Source organism: Oryx dammah, unplaced genomic scaffold, assembly GCF_014754425.2.
Source record: "Oryx dammah isolate SB20612 unplaced genomic scaffold, SCBI_Odam_1.1 HiC_scaffold_29, whole genome shotgun sequence".
Lineage (NCBI taxonomy): Eukaryota > Metazoa > Chordata > Mammalia > Artiodactyla > Bovidae > Oryx > Oryx dammah.
The window spans coordinates 1,666,302-1,692,106 of NW_024070213.1; the positions used below are offsets into that span (position 1 = coordinate 1,666,302).

Here is a 25,805-nt window from a genome sequence, read left to right on the forward strand (position 1 = left end):
GCGGGGGGGGCGTGTGGGGGGCGTGTGGGGGGCGTGCGGGGGGCGTGCGGGGGCCCCGATCAGCTGTGTATGGACCTCCTGTGGCTCCTGAAACAGACGGCGCCACCGCCAGGAAGGCCTCCAGCAACACAGAGGACAGCCCCCAGCTTCCAGAGGCTCCTGGGCCTCTCCCCACGGAGCTCAGACACCTGCCCCCATCGTCCCAGTCATGTGTCCTGCTCCGTGACCTTCCTGCCTCCCTGTTATAAGGAACCGCAGGGAGGACCTGGGGTGGAGCAGTCGGCCACTGGCCTGGGGCGGGCACGGGTCAGGCAGGCCCAAGCTGGTCCTGGTGCCGGTCCCCCCAACCAGCCCCCACGGCTACAGTCGGCCATGACAGAGGACGTGCGTGCCTGCCTTACAGAGTGATGCCGCTCTGCCTGCCTGGATGCCCCGAGCCCAGCCTCCAAGGCAGCTGAGGGCACTGGGACCGTCCTTCCGGCAGCAAACGGCGCTTTCCACACTCGGGTCATCGAAGCCTTGGCTCTGGGGTCTGAAGGGCTTTTCTGTAACGAGGACATGGCACGTGGCCTGACTCTGCAGCCGCGGGCGCCCGGGGGCTGCTCAGTGCAGACTGAAGGGCCGACGTGGCCCCAGAAAAATCACGGACGGGCCTGGGGTACCCGCCCCACCCCTCCCCAGGGCTTTATTTATGGCCACTGCAACTTGAATCTCATCAAAGTGTTAGTTGCTCAGTCGTGTCTGACTCTGTGAGCCCGTGGACAGTAGCTCGCCAGGCTCTTCTACCCAAGGGATTCTCCAGGCAAGAACACTGGAGTGGGTTGCCTGTTGCTTCTCCAGGGGATGTTCCTGATCCAGGGATTCAACCTGGGTCTTCTGCACTGCAGGCAGATAGATTCTTTACCGTCTGGGCCTCCTTCATTGGATGTTCTTGTTAAGTTCGTCAAACATTTCAAGGTGTAAACAACAATTCTTATCTCAGGAGCCTTGTAGGCAGGGTCTGCCCTCCTGGCCTTGCCCACATTTCTCAGGGAGCGGGTCGGGGCCCGCGGCCTCAGCTCCCCTTCTGCGATGCTGCTGCCCCCAACGCCTGTCAAACCGACAGCCCTCGGTGGAGCAGGCTTTATGAAGGCGTTTCTGCACCCCTGGTGGTAGGCTTATTTTTCCAGTGGCTGCACCTGCAGTCTTCTCCGTGTGGGGGTCACACACGCCCCTCCCTCCTGGACCCCTGAGGACCCCTTCGTGGCCTTTTCTGCAGGACGGCAGGGTGGGGGCCCTTCAGGTTCAGTGCGGCTACCCGCCCCCAGCAGATCTCCAGGGACCACCTGTTTGGAAGTGACGCCGTCCTGATGTCAACCAGACCCTCTGCCTCGGCGCCTCACTGTGCCGCCTACCAGGATCTCTGCCCCTCCTCCTGAGTCAGCCCGGTCATCACCTCCACCAGGAACCCCCGCAACCCAGCCCCAAACTCCGGTCAGCTCTGCGCTGCTAGCGCCTGAGTTCTCGCATCAATGACCTGTGAAACCGGACCTGCCAACCCCTGCCTCCTGCCAGAGAGGGTCTCGGGGGAGGAGGAGCCCGCCACTGGACCTACAACAGCTCACACCCAGAGCCCGAGAAGAGGCCTCGGGCTTCTGTGGGAGAGACTGCTCTGATGGGACAGAGATGACCACTGCAGCGGCAGGCTGCGCTGGGCCGCCCCCGGGGGCACCTGGGCTGTCGGGCCACGGCGGCGCGGCTGCCAGGGTGTGGGCACCTAGTCCTGCCCCTGCGGGCACGGCAGCCACCCAAGGGTGGGGGTATGGGGTGGAGTGGGTTAAGGTGGGGGGCCGGCTCTTGTGCTCACTGAGAGCCGAGAGAGGACGCAGATCCATGTTCCCTGGACCCAGCGGGACCTCCGTGTCCAGCCCAGAAATGCCCTGGCCTGGGCCACCCTTCCTGGAACCTCTGGGCATGTAGGGGTGTGTGGGAGGGGCGGAGCAACCACTCCCAGGCCACAGCCTCCGCTCAGGAAGGCACCCCCGCCCAGGGTGCACGCACCGCCTGCAGCCCTGCACCCTCCACTGCTCCTCGCTCCGTAAGTGCTGCTTCCAGAGGGCCCCACCCCAGTGAGCAGGGGCTGACCAGCGCTCTCCGGCATCCTCAGGGATCCGAGTCCACTCTCCCCCGGAAGACCAGTGCTTGCCAGCACCGCGCCAAGGAGCCTCAGAGATCAGGTCCAGGCTCAGAAGCTGTGATGCCCACGCAGCTGTGGGTCAGGGCCCCTGTGCCTGGACCACGGAAGCTTTGCCATCCTGCCTGGGACCCCGGGGTTGGGGGGAGCCTTCCCTCTGCTGGAAAGGGGCCCCGTCTGGAGTCACAGGAGCGGGGAAGAGCTGGAGGGCCTTTGGGAACAGAGCCTGCCCTGAGCTTTGTCAGCTCACAGCGGTGCCATCGCCCCTCAGAACACACACACATGGCTGACCCCTCCCCGAGAACCCTGCTCTAAGTGCATCCGCTGTATCCTCTGCACCACGTGGGTGGGCCAGGGTCAGGAAGGGCTGCGAAGCTCACCATCTTCCTGCCCAGCATCTGCTCTGGGCAAAGAACACAACCGATATCCCTGGGCCCCGAGACTCAGCGCCCTCCCTGGGGCTGGAGCCAGCTGGGGCTCTCCGCCCTTACCCCCAGCCCAGGACACACCCCAGACTCAGGCCGGTGGGCCTCACGGGGGTGCCCGCGAGGGGATAGGACAGAGGGGTCGGGGGGCACCTGCCCGAAAGGGCGACACAGACCCCACGTGGGGCCTCCGGGGTGAAAGGCAGGGAGCAGCCACCTCACCCCCCAGCCACCCACGCCCTGCAGAGCTGAGAGGGGCCCGGCACCCTGCTGGCAGGAGGAAGGCTGGGGTGGGGCAGTGCACACACGGGCCTGCGGGCTCGGCTGTGACTCGGGGAGGGGCTGTCCTCTCCTTAGTCAGTTAGCTCCTATCCTGGTGAAACGCACAGGACGGAGCTCACTTTCGGAACTGCTCTTAAGGGCACAGCTCAGCAGCATTCAGCACAGTCTCTGCCGTGCGACCGCCACCATCCTCTCCAGAACTGTCTCATCTTCCTGAAAGGAAACTCTGCCCACACCGGACACGCACCCCTCCCCCACCCTCTACTTCCTGCATCTGCAGCTTCGACGGCACAGGAAAGAATCGTCCTGCCCCACGTGTCTGTGTCTGCTCGGGCGCACAGGTAAGACGCAGGTGAGGGGTGGCGCGCCCCTTGGGAACACGATGGCCAACCCTCAGAGCGGAGGGAGCAGCTAAGGCACTTTTTAATGCTGCGTTTTTGCGATTACGAGCAAACACGATGTTTACTTAAAAAGGAGAAAGTCAGAGAAGAGAGAAGTTTCACAGATAATCACGCCACCCGAGGAAGCGGCCACGGTGGGCTCTTCAGCCCTGTTCCTGCTCTGTCTGTTTCACACACACATCCGTGTTTATAAACACGGGTCTCCGGGCTAACCCTGGGAGAGTCGCACCTACAGCATAAACCCACTTTCCTTCCGCTTTGAGAGTATCACCTGTGTTCCTGCCCCTGTGCTGGCGGGGGCAGGGGAGTCTCTGTGTCAGAGATGCCGGAGGACCCTCCCCCTCTGCCCCCGGACGGGTCCCAGGGGAGCTGCCCACGTGTCCCAAGACGGGCTCCCTGAGGCAGGATTTCTGGGGCAGGTTCCCCGCACACAGGGTACGCATGTCCCAGAGGCTGAGCCCGGGCTCTGCGGCTGAGTCTCCAGAGGGCAATCGAGGCCTCCCCAGCTGTCCCCCAGCAGGCCGAGTGCTGAGGCCTCCTGAGGTCTGACCTGTGCTGGCTCGCAGGCCACAGGGCTGAGTCTCCCCTAAGCACCGCCCTGCTCTGTCTCCCATATACAGACCCAGCACCCTACTTGGGAGGAAGGCTGCCGAGTCCACTGCCCAGGACTGTGAACCCAGAACCCGAGCCCTGTGGGCCTAGCGGCTCCCTGGGCCTGGCCTTGTGGGCACTTCAGCCCAGGGTCAGCAATGCTCACCTCAGCGGTGGGCGGGGCCCAGGACAGTCACATCCAGATACTGACTCCTCAGGGCTCCAGACACCAGCAGCCTCTCCTGCCACTCAGGCCAACTAAACAGATTATAATTCTTTCCACTGTGTGCCTTGGAGTGAGAAAGGGTCTAATTTTAGAATCAGTCAGTCTCAAGTTGACATTTGAGGCCTGCTAAACTATTCATGTTGAACCTTGGGAAAGGTACTTCACCTCTGAACCCTCAAATACCTCACCTGTAAAACGGAGGTAATACCTGCTTTCAGTCGACCAGGGCTCCTAGGATTAGAGGAGGTGGTGGATGAAAGGCACCCAGACATAGGTTGGTTCCCACAGCCATCACCGTCATCATGATCACCACTGTTGCTTTGTCCCGGAGTCATGTCTCTCAGATCCCAGGGACTGCAGCACGCCAGGCTCCTCTGTCCTCCAACATCTCCCAGAGTTTGCTCAAACTCATGTCCAGTGATCACCATCACACCACCATCACCCCCATCACCGTCACCACCACCATCAGTATCATCAGTATCACACGCTTGCTGGGTTGGCCAGGTGCCTCTGAGCCTCTCCCATTGCCCGCTCTGCTCCTTGCCTCTCCCTTCCTGGATGGCCCCCACCACTCCTGAAGCCCTGACTGCTTCCTCACAGGTCCCCTGCCCCGGCCTTCTCTCCACCCCTCACTCCGGTGCCAGCCTAGGGCCGGGGCTCAAGAGGAGTCCACTGGAGAGGCCCCAGCTCACAATGCTGGCATACTGTCAGCACAGAGGGCAACAGTACGGGAAAAGAAGGAAGCCTCTACCAAGAAGTCACCCATCCCAGGCCCAGAGTCCACAACCAAACCCTGCTTTAGCCCTGGATGTGTCTCCATGACAACCTCGAGCAGCTCGCCACTGAGGAGCACCCAGTGGGCACCATGTGGGCATGGACAGGCTGTTGGTGCCCAAAAGGGACCAACTTCAACCCATGGGGCCAGGTGCCCCAGTGAGCCCACATCCTGGCACTGTCAGTGGAGGTCAGATAGAGGAGCCAGGACCGTCCTGTGTGACCCAGGGATGCCCCAGGCATGTCCACAGTGTGTCACGACCCTGCCTGGCCATGGACCTCCTGCTCAGCCAAGGACCCCAAAGCTGGGTGACCTCTGGGCTTCAATGACCCTGGCAGCCGAGAGGCAGAGGGGCCTGGCCTCAGGACACCCTGCCCCAAAATGCATTCTCCTGAAGTGACATCTGGAGGCCGTCCATCACTAAGGCTGGGGGCCCACTTTCCCGTGGGGTGCGTGTTGCTGACCATCTGGGGAGCTGAGGCGTTACGGTGAAAATTGCTTGTTGGAAGAGGGACCAACCTGACAGACGGCAGCCATCTGCCTAGAAGCCCCACCTCAGACCCAGGACCTAGAGCCAGGGGCCTCTGCACTCCCAGCCCCTTGGGGATCCCCTTGCTGATGCTCAGATGGCAGCCCGGCCACAGGAGGACCTGCAAGACGGGACCCGGAGCCAAGAGTGGAAACCACAGACGATAAAAGCTTTGTTCTGGGAGAAGAAGCCTCCCACCCAGGAACACAGAGAGGCTGGCAGGTCTGCGAGCTGCTTTGGGTCAGCTCAGGGCCTTCTGCCCAGGTACACCCTGTGCCCAGGGCAGGTGCCCGCGAGGGTGCAGTCTTGCAGTCTTCCTTCCAAACTGTGCACGAAGTTTAAAGTGTTACCTACGCCAACACATCACCTGCTCAAACACACACACACACGCACACACACGCCACAGTAAAGATATGTGAATGCACGCACACGTGTATACGTACACACACACATACACACTTTTAAAGGATGAAACCCAAGGGCGAACGTGCCTCACTGGACAGGACAGATGTGGCCGCAGAGGCCACCGACAGCCTCTTCATCTGCAAAGGCCTTCAAGCAGCCTCTGCGCTGAAGCACGTGGCGGGTGCCCGGGGCCCACCTGCCGGGACCCTCCCTGGGCTGCCGCCCCCTGTGTCCCTGCACACACACCTCTCCTCCCCAGCTCTGGGCTGTCCCCACCCCCTACAGGCCCCCTGCCCGCCCGCCCGCTCACTGCTGTTTCATTTGCACCAGAGTCTGGCAGAGACAGGGCACTACAAGGCCGCCCCAAACGAGAAGTGCGTGACGGGGAGAGCCTTAAGCAAGGCCTGGGTGACCGGCGCAGGGTGCCCCACCTGCGCGCTGAGCTGTGGGTACCTCCGCCCCCAGGCAGGGCTTCTGAACCCAGCGAGGTGAGCAGGGAACCTCGGGGAACACCTGGGGACTCTGGGCAGACTGCCACTGGCCGTGAGGGTGGGTGCCAGGGCTGTGAGCCTCGATGACAGGACGGCCCCCCGAAAGAATGGCAGCCCCGACAGGCAGGGCGCCCAGCCGAAGCAGACCTGCCCGGGGGAGGAGACGGCACAGCGCTTTCGCACCGGGAGGCCACTGAGGCTCCCGCCCCTGGAGTGAGGACGCCTTGGGGGCTGCTCGCTGAGCACGCTGTCCTGGCAGGTGAGGGGCTGGGAGCCGCCCGCCAGGCACTCCACTGCCCCGGACTTTCAACGGGCACCCAGCCATCAAGCTCCCAGCCCACAGGCTGTGTCATCAGCAGAGCCGAGCTTCCCCAACCCTGATCCCTGCTAACCTCTGACCCTTCTAACCCCACCCCTGCTGACCTTGGCCCCCTGCTGGTCCCAACACCTGCTGACCCCTGCTGGCCCCCTGACGCCTGCTGACCTCTGACCCCTGCTGGCCTGCCCTGAGGACACCTGTCTGGGGATGAGCCCATCACCAGGCCCCTGGATGACCCCTGTCCCAGGTGCTGACCGAACCCTCCATCACCAGGAGGAGATGCTCCTTCAGGGATGCCCACCGTCAGCCCTGAACCATTTCCATAATTGGTGCCGCCCCCTCCAGGCCCCCACAGCCACCCTGAACACACCTCCCCACATTGGCCGACTTCACGGACCACCTGGCTGGGCCACGTCGCCCAGACACGTGACCAAACACAAGTTTCGGTGGTTCCGTGATAGTGTTTTGGGGGCGAGATAACACTCCCATTAGTGGACCCGTGATGCAGGGGACGCACTAGCGGCTGGGTGGGCCTCGCCCGAGCAGAACGCAGCGTGGCCCCGCCCCAGCCTGCGGGCTCGCTCCCGTCAGATCTGGGTTTACCATGACTTCGCCATCGTGTGACCCCTCTCTCTGCACACCCCTGGCTGGCTCCGCTCCTGGAGATCACGCGTGCACACACACACACACACACACGCACACACACACACACACGCACACACACACACACGCGGGTGGTGGGGGAAGGGGTTTGCGAGCAGAGGGGCTGAACGAGCCGCCTGGTGGGTTTCTTCCCATGTGAATCACAGAGGAGGGGGCGAAGCCTCCACCAGCCCAGGGAGCGGGGGCACAGTTGGGGGACCTGGTGGGGGGCAGACAGAGGGAGGTGGGAGGGCTGGGTGGAGGAGCAGAGGGGAGGGGCGTCCTCTCCTGAGAGAGGCGGACTATTACTGGCGCTTCACAGGGAACAGAGTTCTGTGAGCACCGCTTCCTGGTGTTAAAGAAAAAAAGAGGTTGTAAACTAAAATGCTGGCATCTCAGCTGTGTCTTGTCCTGTGCCATAAATGCCACACTGCAAAGCAGGGCAATAGAGACGCAGCCTGGTTACGGAGGAGGGGCGGTCCCGAGGCCCCTCGCACGCCCGGGGCTGGGAGAGGCAGGCGCTGGGCCCAAGAGCTGCAGCCCGACGGCCGGTGGCCAGTGCCCAGCGGGCAGAGCGAGAAGGTGACGATGGAGCAGGGGAGCCGCGCCGGACGACACGCAGCAGTGGACACGGGCCGCTGTCCACCTGCCAGGCCACGGAGTGCACACCAGCAAGACGACAGGGCCCCAGGCAGAACTGCGGGCCGGGGTGACGAGTAGCTCGGGGATCTCAGCTCATCACGTGTGACAGACGCCTCCCTCCAGGTGAGGCGAGGAGCAGGCACCCTGCGGCGCAAAGGCGTGTGGGGGTCCCTTTCTATCTGCTCAAATTGCCTCCAGCCCTAAAACTGCCCTTGTAAAAAGGGGACATCACATTTTTTTTAAGTGATAATATAACTACATGGTTCTTGCCCTTTGACCCAAGTGAGAATGAGCCTTAATTTTTTCTTACTGTGGTAAAATGTACTCACAGAAAATTACCATTTTAACCACTTTAAGCACACAGCTCACCAGCATTAAGCAGCTTCACACCAAGGTACGACCATCTCCACCATCATCTCCAGAACTTTCTCACCTTCCCCAACTGAGACTCTGTCCCCGTTAAACAGCCCTCCCCCTCCCTGCCCCCAGCGCGGGGCCCCCGCCGTGTACTTTCGGTCTCCAGGGGTGTGACTGCTCAGGGGCCTCACGTCGGTGCAATCGGACATGATTAGCCCTTCTGGGTCCGTCTTGGGCCACGGAGTCACACGGTGCCCTCGGGGTTCAACTGTGTTGTGCCAGGCGTTGGGATTCCGTCTTCTTGAAGACTGTGTAATATTCCCTCGTATGTTGAGACCTCGTTTATCCATTCATCTGTGGGGGCACATCCAGGACGTGCCTTTGGATGGGGCCACTGAGGCCAGTTCCCCACCCCAGCCCAGCGCCGGGGCCCACCCTCGGCAACCAGACAGAAAGGCCAGCCCGGGTTCTCAGAGGCTGAGTCACCCCATGTCCCCTGGCCCTCCCTGGAACAACTTTATCTCAGTAACTTTCAGGAAAACAAAACGTTTTTTTGAAAAATTAGATGAAAAAAAAAAATCTGCTGGCACGCGACCAAAATATCTACAGATTAGTGGGCTTTGAAATCTCTTGTGCTCGCTCCCTTGTTAAACCAGAGAAACCAGGCACTGCTTTCAAGATACATTTCAAAAGCTTTGCAACGTGCTTTCTTAACACAAAAGTTAAGATTTAAACAGTAATACCACTAATTCCCCCGCAATCGAGCTTAAATAGAGCCGAATGGGAGATAATGAATGTCCTGTAGGAATCACACGGAAAGTTGCATTATCACACGTAACGATTTTTTTCCGCATAATCTTGATACTTAATAAGGCCACATGATACTGTGCAGGCAGAGTTTTAATGGATGCCGCTCGGAACTCAGCTGCGTTGAAGACTGTCTCTGTTCTTAAAGGATTAGCGCCCGGCGATGTTGGGGGCCTTGTAGACACTAATTAACCAGTGCGAGGAGCAGGGTGGGTCCTGCCGGGCTCCCAGGGGCACAAGATTCACCGGTGCTCACTGATGTTGAGACCCCACCCACCGGCCCAAAGGACCCCGCCATGGTCTCTGCGGCCCCACGGACTTGGATGGGACCTAGAGTGGCTCTGGGCTCCGCTCCCTGGAGGACCTCATTCCTGCTGGTGGCGACGTGCTGATCCTCAGGACAAAATGCATCTACCTCCCAGCTTTTCCGTGCGGCCGGACCACCCTCACACCATCAGCCGCCTTCACTCCTGGGACACGCCAGCTGGGGCTGACGGCACGTCTGTGACCACAGGGACAGAGGCGCCTGGGGAGGGGACAGTGACTGGGGGGCAGGGAGTCCCCCGGAGCTGGAGCTGGTCTCCTCCCAAGACCCCTGCCACCCCAGAAAGGCGGAAGGGGGAGCCCCTGTCGTTGGGGCAGTGAAGGCTGGCGAGGCAGGTGCACGGGTGGAGACACACTCAGGGCCCTGGGGCACAGTGCAGCCTGGCTCCCCACGTGCCCGGCACGGGGCCCCGGGAGCCCTGAATTCCAGACTCGATCACCTGTGGCTCGTGCGCCCAGGGCCAACGGGGACGGCCGCTCTGGACAGGCCTCCAGCCGAGCCGCCTGTGGCCAAGGGAGCGCTCACACGCTGGGATCCAAAGGGCTCCTCCGGGGTTGGGGGGGCACTCAGCCCACCTCCAGCCCCACCTCGAGGCTGGATGACCGGCTGAAGCATGTTTCCGTGGTCTCAGTGGCCAGAGCCCCATGTCCGGGGGTCCACCCGTCACCTACAGCAGTGCCTGCACGGTGGGCCCAGGTGGGTGGCAGGGACCACGAGGGCTCTCTGGACACCCACAGAGGCAGCGGGATGTCCGAGAGAGCTGCTGACGGGATGGGGGACCCCCCCACAGCGGCCTCCCAATTATTGGGAGGAGACCTGGGTCCTCAGGTGCCAGCCTGTATTCAGATAGACACGCACTCGTCACGGAGAAAACCAAGAGGTTCCCTGTGCATGTGAGGCCTGCAAGGCACCCCCGACCCTGTGTGCCCCCGGCTCATCTCATGGGCCCTCTCGAGGGGTCAGACACACAGAGGTCTGCCATCTCTTGGGCAATCCGCAGGGCCAAGCCTGGCTGGGTTCCAGCTACCCCCGAGGCTGCAGGGAACCCTGGGGGTCGTCCCGGTGAGTCCCCAGGGCCCCAGGGACACGGGCATCCCTCCGTTGGGGGGAGGAGGGCCGCTTCCAGGGCCTGAGGAGGGTCTGCAGGCCCCCACACAGCGGCTGGCAAGATGCTCCTGTTTTCTGGCACTTATCATCATCAGCCTCCTAGGAAACCAAGGCTCTTTGAAACAGGACTTGGGTAGACAAGAAAAATAACAAAAATAGCTAAAAAGAAGAGCAGCGTGGATTGAGGGCGTATGCGACGAGGGCATGGTGGTAAGTGCCGCCCCTCCCGCTCCCAACCTCTCGCCACAGCTGGGGGACAGCCGGGAGCATCCCCCCTTACAGACTGGGTGGGGGGCCCAGGGAGTGAGGCCACGGCCGCAGCTGGATGGTGCCCAGGCTGGCTGGTGGAGAGGACCCCACGGGGCCCTGTGGTTGGGCTCCCAGCTCCCCAGGCACCTGCCCTGGAGCGGCATGGGGGCGGGGGGCTGGGAGCAAACAGCACGCGGTCCTTCCAGCAGCGAGGCCCCTTTGGCCCCTGGGGACGCTGACTAGAGGGTCCGATGGAGCGTCTCAGCCGAGTAACTAGCCAGACTCAGCCCTGCCAACCCAGGCAGCAGGCTTGCCCCATCCCTCAGCCCACCTGCACAGGCCCCCAGGCTGCTGAGCCAGTCTGGAGGCCCCCCTGGTCACGTGAGGGGATGGCCCCCCATAAACCTTCAGCCGCAGCTGTCTCCCCATGAGAGATCCACTCTCGACATCTGCCAACGTCATTCGCCGAGCACCACACACCCTGGGCGAGCCCCTCCCCGGCCTCGGTTTTCCCATCTGTACAATGGGGAACTCGGTCCCAGCAGGCGCCCTCCAGCACCTCCACCTCCAGCATCTGGGGTAACCAGTCCTGAGGCTCCTTTTACAAACAAGCCCCGAGCCTGCCGGGGACACGGGTGTGGGCCCAGGCCGGCCTGTGAACGTGGAGTTCCCATTGGAATTCCACAGGAGACACCGTGTACGCGGGCGACTCTGCGGGCTGGCGGCCTGGTCCACTCCGGATCCTACCTGGGTCCGTGTGGACACACCCAACCATGGCTGTAGGCAACGCGGTTGTCCTGTCTCCCCTCCCTCGCCCAGCAAGCTCCCAGGATGCCCCTGTGTCCAGGACGCCGAGGGCTGGCTCTCCACACATGGACCAGATTTCATACGCAATCAACCCTAGGGCTCTGCCCGGCGAGCCCCAAGAGGGCAACCCCCCAAGATCGGCCAGGGAAACACAGGCAGCCTCAGGCTGGGGGAAAGAGCACGGAGAACGCTCCCTCCGCTGCAGGTCCTGCTAAGTTCTCCAGGGAAATCTGACCCTGTGGCTCCTGCGCCCTGCAGCCCAGGGGCCAGGTCCAGCCTCTCAGCCCCCAGAATGCAGCCACGCGAGGGCTGGGGCAGGATGACACGAGGAGGCTCCCGGCGACTCCCTGCCCGCCAGCCAGGGGGCCGTGTCGAGGAGTTTCAGCCCAAGGCGGGGGAGAGGGTGCAGGTGGCAGGGACCCCGGGCGGGGTGGGGCCGGAGCAATGGTAGCCCCTCCACACACACACCATCCCGGAGCCACGGGATGCTTGGGGGCACCTGCTGTCCTGACCCTGCCCCCGCCCCGGGTCCAGGCACAGAGAGTACCAGTGCTCATGGGCATAGACCAGGAGGAGGAGGGCCCCGACTGGACCGAGAAGCCATGGGCTCCCACTCAGGACTCAGGGCTGCGGAAGTCAGAGACGGACGGAACTGGACAAGCTGGTCCCTGGAAGGAGGTCAGCTCAGGACCCAGAGAGCTCACCCCAGGGCCCCTGTGGGAGCACTCCCATCCCCCAGGGATCCCACCACACGTGCAAGTGGGCGGACACTGGCTATTCCTGGACCACAGGCATCGCCACACCCCCGGTCACTCCTCCAGCAGCTAAAGGGTGATCCCGACTACTAGTCTCACCTGACCTTCCCCGTGGCCACCTCCTGGGTCCCTGTCCCCACCCCAAGCCGGCAGGAGGCCTCTGTCCTCAGTGAGGGTGCCCTCAGGACCTCCCACACCTCTGCGCCCCTCCCCTGCACGGTCAGAGCTTGGGGCATCTCCTGCCGCCCTCCAGGTGGACGGCTGCGTCAGAGGCCGTCTGATGAGGGGCTGGGGGAGCAGGACCCCGGGGGCAGCCTGTGATGGGGCATAGGCATCCCTCTCCCACCCTCCAGTCTCTGCTTGTAATGGTGCTTCCCACCCAAGAGGAACCACTTTCCCTTCTAGAAGATTCCTCAGGCAGAGTAACCCCCTTCTCATGCACACTTTCCCACCCTCAGTGGGAAGACAACTACGCCCAGAAGTTTGCTCTCAATGCCAAGACACACACTTAATGAACAAAAAAAAGAAAGAAAGAAAGAAATACTCGAGGTTCAACCATGAGTCAGCTCGTTAGGATGAGTCGCAAGTGAAGAGAATGAATGTTACAGACACATTTTGAATAACGTGCCGGGAAACTGCTAAGCTGGCAACTGACTATTCCAAGTGGAATCAAACGTGCCTTGGGGGAGGCCAGGCACCAATGCCAAAGTGGCTTTCACAATTTTCTTTAAAAAAAAATGAAAGAAAAGAAAAAACAACTAACTTTCACACAGACACGTGCGATCCATGAATAGAAGCAGAGTCCTGGCCCCATGCGGTCAGCTCAGCCTGCAGACGGCCGGCCCCAGGAAGGGTAGGACACCAGGGCCTCTGAGGGCAGGATGCAGGGATCTCTGGGCACTGCCCCTTCCATCAAGGAGTGACGGGGCTCAGCAGGAGGAAGCCCCCAGCCCCCAGGAGACTCCCAAACACAGGGAAGGCCCAGGCTGGAAGGCGGCTGGTGCTTGCTACATTAAGGTCTGCAAGACCTCTGGTCCTGGGTGGTGGCCTCAGTGCCCGGTCACAGGTGAATCATCGTCCAGCCTCCATGCGGTGAGTGGAACAGTGGACCCCGAAGGTAGGTCTACCCAGAACCCTGGAAGGTCTGCTGCTGCTGCTGCTAAGTCGCTTCAGTCGTGTCTGACTCTGTGCGACCCCATAGCCAGCAGCTCACCAGGCTCCCCCATCCCTGGGATTCTCAAGGCAAGAGTACTGGAGTGGGGTGCCATTTCCTTCTCCACCCAGAAAGTCTACCCTACCCCAAAGGTAGGTCTGCCCAGAACCCCGGAAGCTCTATCCAGAACCCCAGAAGGTCTATCCAGAACCCCGGAAGGCCTACCCAGAACCCTGAAAGGCCTACCCAGAACCCTGTTCAGTTCAGTTCAGTTCAGTTCAGTCACTCAGTTGTGTCCAACTCTTTGCAACCCCATAAATCGCAGCACGCCAGGCCTCCCTGTCCATCACCAACTCCCAGAGTTCACTCAGACTCACGTCCATCGAGTCAGTGATGTCATCCAGCCATCTCATCCTCTGTCGTCCCCTTCTCCTCCTGCCCCCAATCCCTCCCAGCATCAGAGTCTTTTCCAATGAGTCAACTCTTCGCATGAGGTGGCAAAAGTACTGGAGTTTCAGCTTTAGCATCATTCCTTCCAAAGAAATCCCGGGGTTGATCTCTTTCAGAATGGACTGGTTGGATCTCCTTGCAGTCCAAGGGACTCTCAAGAGTCTTCTCCAACACCACAGTTCAAAAGCATCAATTTTTTGGCGCTCAGCCTTCTTCACAGTCCAACTCTCACATCCATACATGACCACTGGAAAAACCATAGCCTTGACTAGATGGACCTTTGTTGGCAAAGTAATGTCTATTCCACATTCAAGGTCAGAGGGCACAGTGGTGAAGTGATGCCCCTCGTCCAAGGTAGGGAGCAGTGGCTGCGCTTTGCTGGAGCAGCGGCTGCGCTTTGCTGGAGCAGCTGTGAAGAGATACCCCACGTCCAAGGTGTGAGAAACCCAAGTAAGACGGTAGGTGTTGAAGAAGGCAGACACACTGAAACCATAATCACAGAAAACTAGTCAATCAAATCACACTAGGACCACAGCCTTGTCTAACTCAATGAAACTAACCCATGCCCACAGGGCAACCCAAGACGGGCGGGCATGGTGGAGAGGTCTGACAGAATGTGGTCCACTGGAAAAGGGAATGGCAAACCACTTCAGTATTCTTGCCTTGAGAACCCCATGAACAGTATGAAAAGGCAAAATGATAGGATACTGAAAGAGGAACTCCCCAGGTCAGTAGGTGCCCAATATGCTACTGGAGATCAGTGGAGAAATAACTCCAGAAAGAATGAAGGGATGACCCAAAGCAAAAACAATACCCAGCTGTGGATGTGACTGGTGATAGAAGCAAGGTCCGATGCTGTAAAGAGCAATATTGCATAGGAACCTGGAATGTCAGGTCCATGAATCAAGGCAAATTGGAAGTGGTCAAACAGGAGATGGCAAGAGTGAACGTCAACATTCTAGGAATCAGCGAACTAAGATGGACTGGAATGGGTGAATTTAACTCAGATGACCATTATATCTACTACTGTGGGCAGGAATCCCTCAGAAGAAATGGAGTAGCCATCATGGTCAACAAAAGAGTCTGAAATGCAGTACTTGGATGCAATCTCAAAAATGACAGAATGATCTCTGTTAGTCTCCAAGGCAAACCATTCAATATCACAGTTATCCAAATCTATGCCCCAACCAGTAATGCTGAAGAAACTGAAGTTGAACGGTTCTATGAAGATCTACAAGACCTTTTAGAACTAACACTCAGAAAAGATGTCCTTTTTATTATAGGGGACTGGAATGCAAAAGTAGGAAGTCAAGAAACACCTGGAGTAACAGGCAAATTTGGCCTTGGAATGCGGAATGAAGCAGGGCAAAGACTAATAGAGTTTTGCCAAGAAAATGCACTGGTCATAGCAAACACCCTCTTCCAACAACACAAGAGAAGACTCAACACATGGACATCACCAGATGGTCAAGACCGAAATCAGATTGATTATATTCTTTGCAGCGAAAGATGGAGAAGCTCTATACAGTCAGCAAAAACAAGACCAGGAGCTGACTGTGGCTCAGATCATGAACTCCTTATTGCCAAATTCAGACTCAAATTGAAGAAAGCAGGGAAAACCACTAGGCCATTCAGGCATGACCTAAATCAAATCCCTTAGGATTATACAGTGGAAGTGAGAACCCTATTAGATCGACCCAGAACCCTGGAAGGTGGTCTGCTCTGGGCTAAATGTCCTTGCAGATACAGTGAAGCTCTCAGGATGAGGTCATCTGGATGCGGGTGGGCCCGAAATGCAAGGGCGCGTCCTGGTAAGAGAGGAGCAGGAGGAGGCCACGTAACACAGGCAGAGACTGGAGAGATGGGCCCCGAGCCCAGGAGGGCCAGGGCTGCCGGGAGCCACCAGAAGCACGAAGCGGCCTGGAAGGAACCCCCCACCCCCGCAACGTCTCGGCCTGGACTTTCGGCCTCCACAAGGAGGGGACAGTAAATGTGCATTCTTCAAGCCCCCGTCGTGGTCCTGTGTCTTGCAGTCCCCGGAAGCTGACCGCCCACCTCTCTCTTCAGCGTCCTCCGTGGAGCGCATGTCCCACATTAGAGGGAGGCCCCTTTGTTCTCAGTCAGCCTGGACACCGAGGAAGTGACCGCGACTACTGGAGCGAAGCCTGCAATGGCTCTCACCCGCACGCATGACCCTCCGGGGCCCCTCCTGCCCAGAGCCTCAGCCTCCTGCTGCCTGGCTCAGCCTGTTCGCCGGGCCCCGCGCACAGCAGATGCTCCGTAAACACGCGCCCCCGGGGCTCACCGCCTCCACCGCGACCCCCCCCCACGAGCGTCCCTGTCTGGTCGGGAAGGAACTCTCCATCTTCTGTGAGCAGGAAGCCAGCCCTGTGGCCGTAAATAGAAGGTAACCATAAAAGTAAATACACGACCGTTAAAATGAAAAATGCCCACCCAAGCCCACATAAAGTCATCTCATATGCACAGCCTACGTGCCCTGGCTTTGGGAAACACTGATTTATGGATGGAGGCGTGTTGAGGACTTCCGGGCCGCCCCCAACCCCCACCCGCCGGGAGATGCTGCTTCTGCCTCAAGCTGGGACTAGACGGCCATTGCTTTTGTGGGCCCAGACACCAGACAGAAGACCACGTCTTGGCCTGAACACTGATGGAGCGTCTGTCCGTCCGGGCCTCCCTGGGACAGAGGTGGTGAGACCCCTGCACTCACAGCACATGTGGCCGGGCTCCTCCAGGCACGCGCCTCTCCATCACCCGCATGCGGCCTGCTGGTTTCCTGCGGCCGCAGCAACCATGAGAGCAAACCCTGGAAACTCATCCCGCCGGTCCTGGAAGCCACAGGTCCAAGGTTGAGGTGTGGGCAGGGCCGCGCACTCTCTGGATCCTCTGGGGGAGGGCCCTCTGCCTCTTCCAGCCTCTGCAGGCCGTGGGCATCCCCTGGCTGGTGGCCACATCGTCCGTCTCTGCTCCGTCTTCACGTGGCCTCTCTTGGGTCTCTTCTAAGGACGCTCCTCTCTGGATGCCGGGTGGACCCCATCCAGGATAATAGTGCCCAGAGAGTCTTACCTTAACCTCACGTGCAAATCACACCTCCTCCCCAACCAGGCCCACCCACAGGTTCTGGGTGCACTGTCCCTGGGGAGCCATTGCTCAGTTCTCAGCTATGTGCTTCATCAGGAGCCCAGCTCGTCATGTACAGGGTCCCATGGGCACCAGCACACAGCGCGTGCCCGGCATACTGCAGGCGCTCAATGTGCGCACCACCCTGGGCCGCTATGCCTAGCAAGGCTGTCGCCCAGGCAATTGGCCCTAGGGGCTGTGGCCGTGCAGGGGCTCCCGGGGAAGGGGGGCTCAGGACAATGGCGGGGGGGTCCTGCAAAGCATAGCTAAGCATCAGCAAGACTGGGGTTCCTGTCTCAGTGAAGCGTGTGGAGCCTGCTCAGCTGCTCCTGCGGTTGGAGAAGAGAGGGAACTGGCTGATACAACCCGCCTTCTCCAGGCAGAGGCTGACTTTGAAAAGACCGTGTGTTTGAAAGGCTGCACACTCTCCTCCAAACTCTTGGGAAGAACAAAGGGCTGAGGGTGGGCATGTGTGGTGCCGGTTGGGACTTCCTGCAGGGTCCTTAGGGACCTTCCAGAACCAGCGTCCTGCCCGAACCGGGGGCCCTGGGGACAGGCGGCAGCAGCAGAGGGGGCCGCCCACGAGGTCCAGCCTCAGCCCCTTGCCAGACCCACTGTCACACAAGGAGACCAGGGCTCAGACCAGCCGCTGGCACCCTGGGGTCACAGCTCCAATGCGGAGGTCTCACCCCAAGTCCTGCAGGGTGGGGAAGGCCGGCATCACCATGCTGTCCACCCAGCCTGAGACCTCGGGTCACTCCCCCAAGCCAGGGAGCCAGTGCCCATGGGACCCACGAGGGCCACAGCTGGCGGACTGAGGCCTCCAGGGTGACCACCCCAGGCCCAATAAGGACCAAGTCATTATTGACCAGGACACCAGAGAGTTCAGTGTACTGAAGGAGGCCCTCTCAGGGCTGGCCAGGCTCCCCCAAAGCCTGCCCGAGGTGCCCCGTGACTGTCCCTGGGTCACACTGTCCTAGAGATGGCCACCACGTGGCCGGAGAGGCACCACTCTGACCGTCCATCCCACCCTAGGAAGGCCTGAGATGGTCCAGGGTCTCCTGGCCCCGACCTCAACCACCAAGAGCATCCTGGCCTCACACCTGCAGGGTTTTCATCGGACGGGGCAGGCTCCATCTCCTAAGGAGGATTAGACGCAAAGAATAAAAAGGACTCCCATGCACCCCGGGAGGGCAACAGACAAACATGGGCCCGTGGGCAGGAAAGGCTGGACCCGGGGTCACCTGCCCCATGGGTGGGCTGTGAAGACCACTGACACACCCACAGCCTTTGGCTCCGTCAGGTCAGACACGCAACACCGTCCACGGGGCTGGGGGTCAGCCACGACGCCTCACGTGGGTCCCCAGAGCACGGTCTGAGTCTGTGACCCACTTTCTCCAATCACGTGTGGGATCTTCCTACTGTAAGTGGGGGTGGTCTGGGTGGTACCCCTCGAGCTCCCCGGGGGCCAGAGGGGCTGGGGCACAGGGCAGGCCTCTCTCCCACTCCTGCAAAATCGTGTTTGGACAAAGGGCCACGTGATCCACAGGGGACCATCTGTAAATCACCACGGACACCATCAAGGTCACCCAGCCGAGGGCGGCAGGGTGCATGCCGGCGTCCTCAGAGACAGCATGGGACAGCGCAGCCAAGCACACAGCCCAGCTCTTGCCCTGGGCCGCCGGGGCATTGACGGCGATCAGCGGCAGAGACCGTGTGGATGGCAGGAAGCAGATGGCCCTGCACAGCCAGGCGACTGGGGGGACGCACACCCAGTTCCCCACCTGCGAGCGTCTGCCCTTCCCCTGCTAAAAAGGTGACCCTGCTTCTCCCCCCAACCACCCCCTCAGCTCCACAAACACACACCGGTGCCTGGAAGGAGGGGGCTGGCCCTTCTTGCTGCTCAGGTCACTGCCAGGGGACTGGGTGGGCCAAGAACAGCCTCCGTCCACTGCCAGCCCCGGGCAGCCAGCAGTGGGTGACCCTCCTGGCCGGCAGCCTGGGCCAGCTCGTGGACAGCATCTCAGCCCCAGGCAGGCAGCAAAGGCTTCCTGCCCTCGGGACTACAGAATGGCTAGGAAGCAGGCGGGTCCTGGCCTTCCTGTGCCGGACTCTCCGGGGCCATGTGGGGATGGGCCCTCCCTGCTGGGGTGGGGCTCAGGACGGGGCTTCACTCAAGCCTGATCAGCGGCCTCCAAATCCCTGGAGGCTCAGGGCCACCCCAGCCCACCAGGCTCTCAGGGCCCAGGCCTGCTTCTGGCTCCTTCCTGGACCACCTCTGCCGGGAACAAGGCCGAGACCCTCGGTCTGACAGGTCCTGGGGTGGCCTGCGGGGCTGGGCCTGTCCCCTGCCCTTTCAGTTGTCCTGGGCTCTCATCTGCCTTGGGAAGCTTCTTGCCTCAGAGACGGTTCTGGAGGGCATAGGTTGGGTCGGTGGCCATAGTCCTTGTGAGGGAGAGATGGAGGGCCCTGTCCCTCTCTGGGAACTCCCTGAAGCAAGACCCAGCGCGTCCGGAACATGCTGGTGGCCGCAGCTGAGGTCTCCCAGATAGGGTGACCCGGGGAAGGAATCTCAGAGGGGCAGGGAGTGGGCGTGGACCTAGGCTGCAGCCTGAGTCCCTGGAGGGGCTCCATCCGAGATCAGTACCCTCTTCAGCTCAGGAAACACGGGCTGGACCAGCTTAAGTCTCAGGTCTGCGAACCTGTCCATTCTGCCAAGGAGGACACTGAGGGTCCCAGTGGTCCAGTGACTTGCCTGATATCACATGTCCACCCAGCTTCCGAGCTCCAAAGGCCATTTGCACAAGCATGTGTAAGCCACGAGCCAGGCGCTGGGTCAGCGAGGTACGGGATGTGTGAGAGGGGGTAGGTGTGAGACCCCAGGGGCCACTGGGCTCTGGGTCCAAGCAGAGAGGAAGAGACAGTGAGTGCACACGCTGGCCCACGTCCCCTTGGCCTCTGTGACCTCTGTGACCCGGGCCTGTCCGTGGACATCGCTGGGCCTCGCTGGACGTGGCTGCTCCGGGCAAGGCGGCCCCAGGGTGCTGGGGGCAGAGACGGGACCGCAGGGGCCTCTCCCCTGCTTCCTGGCTCCAGGCTGGGCGCTGCTCCCCCGTGTGCCTGCACGTGTGTGTGTCCATGCACGCCTGTGTTCCCATGTTTGTGTTACCTGTGTGAGTGCCTCGGTGCGCACAGGGGAACAGACTCAGAGGGAAAGAGGAAGGAAGCGGTCACGGCGGGCCAGCTGGCCACCAGCACAGCAGGGCAAGGACTCCAGGGTCACTGCGGGCCTCTCCAGGGGGCTCTGAGTCCATTCACTAAACGTGTGTGAACAGCAGCACACGTTACATGCAGACGCACAGAGGCAACCTTGATGCTTTCTGTCACACAGCTCACACTGCCCTCTGCATCTCCTGTGACCGTCTACTGACCGGCAAGTGCAGAGGTTAAGGGGCGGCGTCCTGATCCAAGAGCGGGTTCTCAGTGCATCTCACGCACTGCACGTGCCTAGGGACATAACACCTGTGGAGAGTGTTTAGTGAACGCATCCGTATCGTCAAACTCTCCAGCCTAAAGGGGACCAGCCCCGAATATTCAATGGAAGGACTGGTGCTGAAGCTTCAATACTTGGCCACCTGACGCTCAGAGCCGACTCATTTGAAACGACCCTGATGCTGGGAGGGATTGGGGGCAGGAGGAGAAGGGGACGACAGGATGAGATGGCTGGATGGCGTCACCGACTCAATGGACGTGAGTTTGAGCAAGCTCCGGGAGCCAGTGGAGGACAGAAGGGTGCTGCAGTCCATGGGGTCGCAGAGAGTCGGATGTGACTTCACGACTAAACAGCAAGCCACCATATCCACAAACACACACACACACACACACGTCAGTGGAGCTCCACTGTCGGGGACCCAGCACCCCCGCCTCCTGCAGGCCTCAGCGGCCCTCGGCAGGGAGAGGACCTGGCCACCCCACCCTGCCCCCTTGCCGCTGGCGCCCCTGCACAGGGCTGCGTCCCCAGGACAGGCAGAGAGCCTGGTTTAAGAGCCTGGTGCGTACAGGTCTGTAAACCGGACCCTGGAGCTGGAGCTCACACGGTGATGCCTGCTCAGGGTGGAGGCCAAGACAGGGCCTGAAGAGCTTCCAGAGATGAGGGCGGAGAGTCCGGCCAAGGGCAGCCCTCCCAAGCCTGCACGCCTGTGCCCGGCCCCGGGGGTGTGACAGCTGCCAGCCAGGCCCCGGTGCCCCGGCACATGGGCAGTCACACCATGACCAGCCCCTCTCTGCTTTCACTTTGTCCAGCTGTCAGACGCTCCGCAACGAGACTCCCATCACGGTGAGTGCAGGTTTTAGACTCTTTGCCACGTGGAAATGATGATACATGGCAATGAGGAGCCGGGCTATTTCGATGCAGCCCCCAAGTGCCCCCCAGCCGGCCCCACTGCCCTGGCCTCAAAAAGGGGCTTCTGCTGAGGGGAGAAAAGGCAGCGTGGCCGGGCCCCTCGGCGCACAGCTGGAGGCTCCAGGAGAAACAGGCAGGCACAGTGGGCTGGGTGCCCCTGGCCTCCCGGGAGGTCCTGGCGGGTGGTCGGAAGCGTCTGGAACACAGAGCGTCTCAGTCTTCTGCTGACTTGAACACCAGCCCTAGGCCTCTGTCTTGACCCTCCTCATTATCACAGCCTCTGAGAACCATCTGGGCACAGCCTGGGCCCTAGAACTCTTCTGTGCTCGGAAGCTCGACACGGGATCCACAATCCTTCCCAACCCACGGGGGCTGCCCGCACACGTCAGTGCCCGGGAGAGCCCCGTCTGCGTTGTAACTGGGGTGATTCTCTGCTCCCACAGATACATGTCTGATGGGCCCCTGGGCACCAGGAGCTGTGCTTTCAGGCCTCTGTCCACTTTTTAAAATAAACTCAGACGTAAGAGCCAGAGTTAACCCTGGGCTCACTCCTGAGCTCGAGATAACTACAGTGATGACCACCCGGCACACAGTGTCACGCCATTCACAGGATGCCGCAGAGGGGCTGCCCGGGGGTAAGCGTGCTCCCCGCCAGCCCTGGGCTCCCAGAGTGCCGCTTGTCTTCCAGAATGGGGCGCTAACTAAATGAACCAAAGTGGAATCCTGTTTACTCAACAGTCGGCCCTCAGAGCAGCTGTCCGATTCAGAAAGGACCTCCCAAATCAAGGCCGGGTCTGCGGCAAGTGTGTCCGGACGTACACACTCACCTCCCGAAACACGCTCTCCCACAGAGGCTGTGAATCACACGCCCACCCGCCGCCCAGCTCTGCAGCCCCCAAGGACAGGGAGATGCAGGCGGACCTCAGACCCACAGCTGCAGGCAAGAGCGGACTGTACTGCTCCGGTTACATCAGCAGCGGCCCGAGGGCCTGAATCTGCTTGGTGACTGAAAAGCTGGGAGAAAAATACCTTCAAGTCTTTGGTAGAGGGAGATGGAAAATCTTTTTTCTCCCTAATTTCTGCCGCTTCCTTAGGCCGTGTTCTGCGACCTAGCGACGTTAGGGAGATAAAAGCAAGTCTCCCCTCTGCCCTCTTGGGGCACAGCACCATGCCGGCCCTCTGTCTCTTGATTAAGAGGCTGCATTTGAAATCAGCTCCCCAGACCGCCCCCCAACCCGGCCTCGGACTAGTTCACAAACACCGGGCACGTGCGGGCTGTGTCCAGAGGCCAAGGCCAGCCCGAGCTCCCCAGAGGACGGGCAGGGCGTCCCGAGGGGGAAGCGGGAGGAGGCAGGGGTGGCCAGGTCCCCGCGGCCCCCACCCCAGGCAGCAGCCCTCTCTCCCCCGCCCTCTGGGTGCCCAGCCCGGCTGGCCGCAACGGGCAGGAGGCTCTCACAAAGACCAGCCTGGCCAAGACTGCAATCAGGGAGCACAATACGCCTCTCTCTCGTGCACAGCCCTATTCATCTTTGCCAACACTGGGAGACAGACTGGCCAGAGGGGCACGGATTAGCCACGGGATGACCCACATCTGCACACAAAAGGCAGAGTGTGGAAAAGCGGCTCCCCGGGCCCCCCATTCTTCACCGCTGAAAAAGCCAGATTCAGGGAAATGGCCATTTAAACAGCTCTCTCCCACCCGTCCGCAGACAACAAGTCACAATTGTCTGTCCGCCCGCCATGCTCCCCCCCTCCTGGGGCCAGTGCGCCTGGAAGGAAGTGGCCTGGGGCCTCCAGCCAGAGGGCCCGGGGGTCCCGTGCATCCAGGGTGGGCCCACCCCTGACCCCCAGCACCTGCCCAGGGCTCCCAACTCCACAGAGGACAGTCAGGGAGGGCAGGGTGCTTGCTCCCAGTTTGACCTTTCAGAGAGACGGTGCACAGGGCGCTCCACCCTGGGAAGCAGGAATGTGACATTCTTTCAGGATGGACAGACTGCGCTTCTAAGGACTGTAGACAGCTGTGCACACAAACAAACTTTCCCAGAGTGCCTGCAGAGCGCGGACCTGCTCCGGGCCCACGCCCCACCTCCCTGTTCCTACACTGGCTTCCAGAGCGTTGAGCACCTCGCGGAGATTGCTGCCCAGAGCAGGGTAAACGCGGAGGTTTCTGTGTCAGGCTCTCCAATAACCCATCCTCAGAAAACAGCACCCTCTCTCTCCGAGCAAGATGAGGCCCCGAAACCCTGCCCTGCCCTGCACCCAGACTCTTTGAATCCAAGAGATAGAAACTCTTCTGTCGATCAAAACATGCGTCTTGACCTTAAGACGTGAGGCCTCAGGAGGACGGCAGGGCCTCTGAAGACAGCAGGACCGGTCGGCTCCCACCGGGCGAACGGAAGGCCGGGGCTCGGCCAGAGGCACTCAGAGCTCCTCCTCTCACCACAACGGCTCTAAGATCACCGAGAATCTGTCTGTACACAGAACAACCCCCTCCCCGGGGGAACACACACAGAGCCCGGCCCTTTCCACCTTAGAAGCAGTGAACTTCACAGGAGCCCCCTTTCAAGAGATCCCCCTGAAAGCACAGCCCGGTGGAAAGGAAGGGTGAGGAACTGTGGTTCACTTGGTGGCCCCAGAGTCCCCTGGCAGAGGGCGCAGCTGGGATCAGCCCCTGGGTGGCTTGCTAGCCCCCAGGGACCACCCGACGCCATCAAAGCAGCCACTCCTGAAGCAGGCCGGTGGTGGAGGGCGGGCCTCCAGTTCATCGGAAACTCACCCGGCCGTCTCAAGGCAGCCTGGGCCTGCAGCAGCACCCCCATGGTGGGGGGGCGGTCCCCTCTCCATTCAGGGTCTGGACCCAAAACCAAGGGCAGGAAATGGACACCAGGCCAAAGGAGCAGGTGACGGGCAGCCTGGCCTCCCACACCTACCTGCTTCCGGAGAGCCAGAGGCAGCTCGTTAAGTAGGCTGGCAAGCAGCTGAACACCGCACACCCATCCTTTGTGAGGGCCAGGAGCTAACGAGGATCCGCCTGCGCTCCCGGCCAGGGCGGCTTGGAGGTGGGCTGGCGTGCCCTGTCGGCCGGGGTTGGGGGACACCGCGCAGTCCTGGGGGCAAGGGGCCTGGGGGCAAGGGCACGGCCGCCACAGCAGTGGGCGCCGCCTGGCCCTGAGTCCCCGGGCCGGCTGTTCCACAAGGGCAGCCGGGCTGAGCCCAGTGCACCCGGGCTGCCCTCCAGAGCCCGGGCCTCCGAGCCAGCAAGTCCCCAGGAATGCCCCGGGTACTCGGGTCGGCACCCGCCCTGCGAGAGCCTTCCCTGGACAGCAGGAGCAGGGCCGCCCCTCCCACAAATGCTTCCATCAACTTGCCCGACTCAACCAAGTCCCAAGAAAGAGACCCACTGCAGCGCGAGCTCTGCTCTCAAGCAGGCGAGGAGGACGGGGCGGCCGGACTTGGTGCGGGGCCAGGCGCTTTGGCGGGCGAGCCCCTGCTCCCAGAGACGGCGGGCCCCGGGCTCGCCCGGAAGGCGGCGCGGAGAGCGGGGTGCGGGCGCGCAGGCCTCGTCCGGGCTCCCTCCGCCCGGGCCCGCGCCTGGCCCGCCAGCGTGGAGCGCGGGTGCCATCTACCGAGAGCCGGCGGACAGAGGCCGGGCACCGCTGCCCACGAGCCGTGCGGGGAAGGGGACGGCAAGGCAGCCCCGGAGCGGGCCGGGGCCCGGAGGCGCCAGAGGCACCGAGGCCGCCGCGTCCGCGCCGCCCGCCACCTCGGACCCGGGGCTGAGCGCGGCTGCGGGATCCGCGCGGGGCCCGGCAGGGTGCGCGCCGGGCGCCGGGGCCCCGCAGTGGTGCCGGGCTGGCCGGGCCGAGCGCAGCGGCGGCGGCCGAACGTGCTGGAAGCCTGGCGCGCGGGGGGACAATTACCTTCTTTCAGGAACTGCGCGTGGATCACCAGGACGAGGAAGCAGCAGAGCGCGGCGCCCGCGAGTGCCCAGAGCGCCTTCAGGAGCTGCATCGCGGAGTGCCCACGCGGCCGACGCCCCCCAAGTCGAGCAGCAAAGGTCCAGGCGCCGCATCAGCGCCCCGCCGGGTGCAGCCGCCGCGGCCGCCCGCTCGCGCCCTCCATCCGCGCCAACGCCGCGCTCCGCCGCGACTGGAGGTGCCGCTCCGGGAGCCGGGCTGTGTCTTTTTGGGCAGGGGGAGGGGAGCGGGCGGGGGCGCGGGGAGGGGGCGGGCGGGGCGGGGAGGTTAGCACCGAGGCTCGGGCCGCGGCGGCCGCCGCTCCGGCCGCTCGGCCACCAGCGCGGGCTGCGGGGCGCCGGGAGCCCGGGCGCGGGGGGGTGGCCGCCGCGGCCCCA

At 61.7% G+C, this 25,805-nt stretch overlaps 1 protein-coding gene across 2 annotated transcripts in view; it reads right to left on the reverse strand.

Annotated features, from left to right (window-relative positions):
• Positions 1-25,805, reverse strand: part of TAFA5 (TAFA chemokine like family member 5) — a 183,360-nt gene that overhangs the window by 82,012 nt on the left and 75,543 nt on the right. Inside the window, exon 1 of one of the 2 annotated variants that reach the window (XM_040233616.1) lies at positions 25,372-25,500. The exons of the other annotated variant lie outside the window; for it this stretch is intronic. Within the exon in view, the coding sequence (XP_040089550.1) occupies positions 25,372-25,462 (91 nt within the window). The 5' untranslated portion in view covers positions 25,463-25,500. Of the gene's footprint in view, positions 1-25,371; positions 25,501-25,805 lie in introns of those variants that run through there. 2 annotated transcript variants of the gene reach the window in all.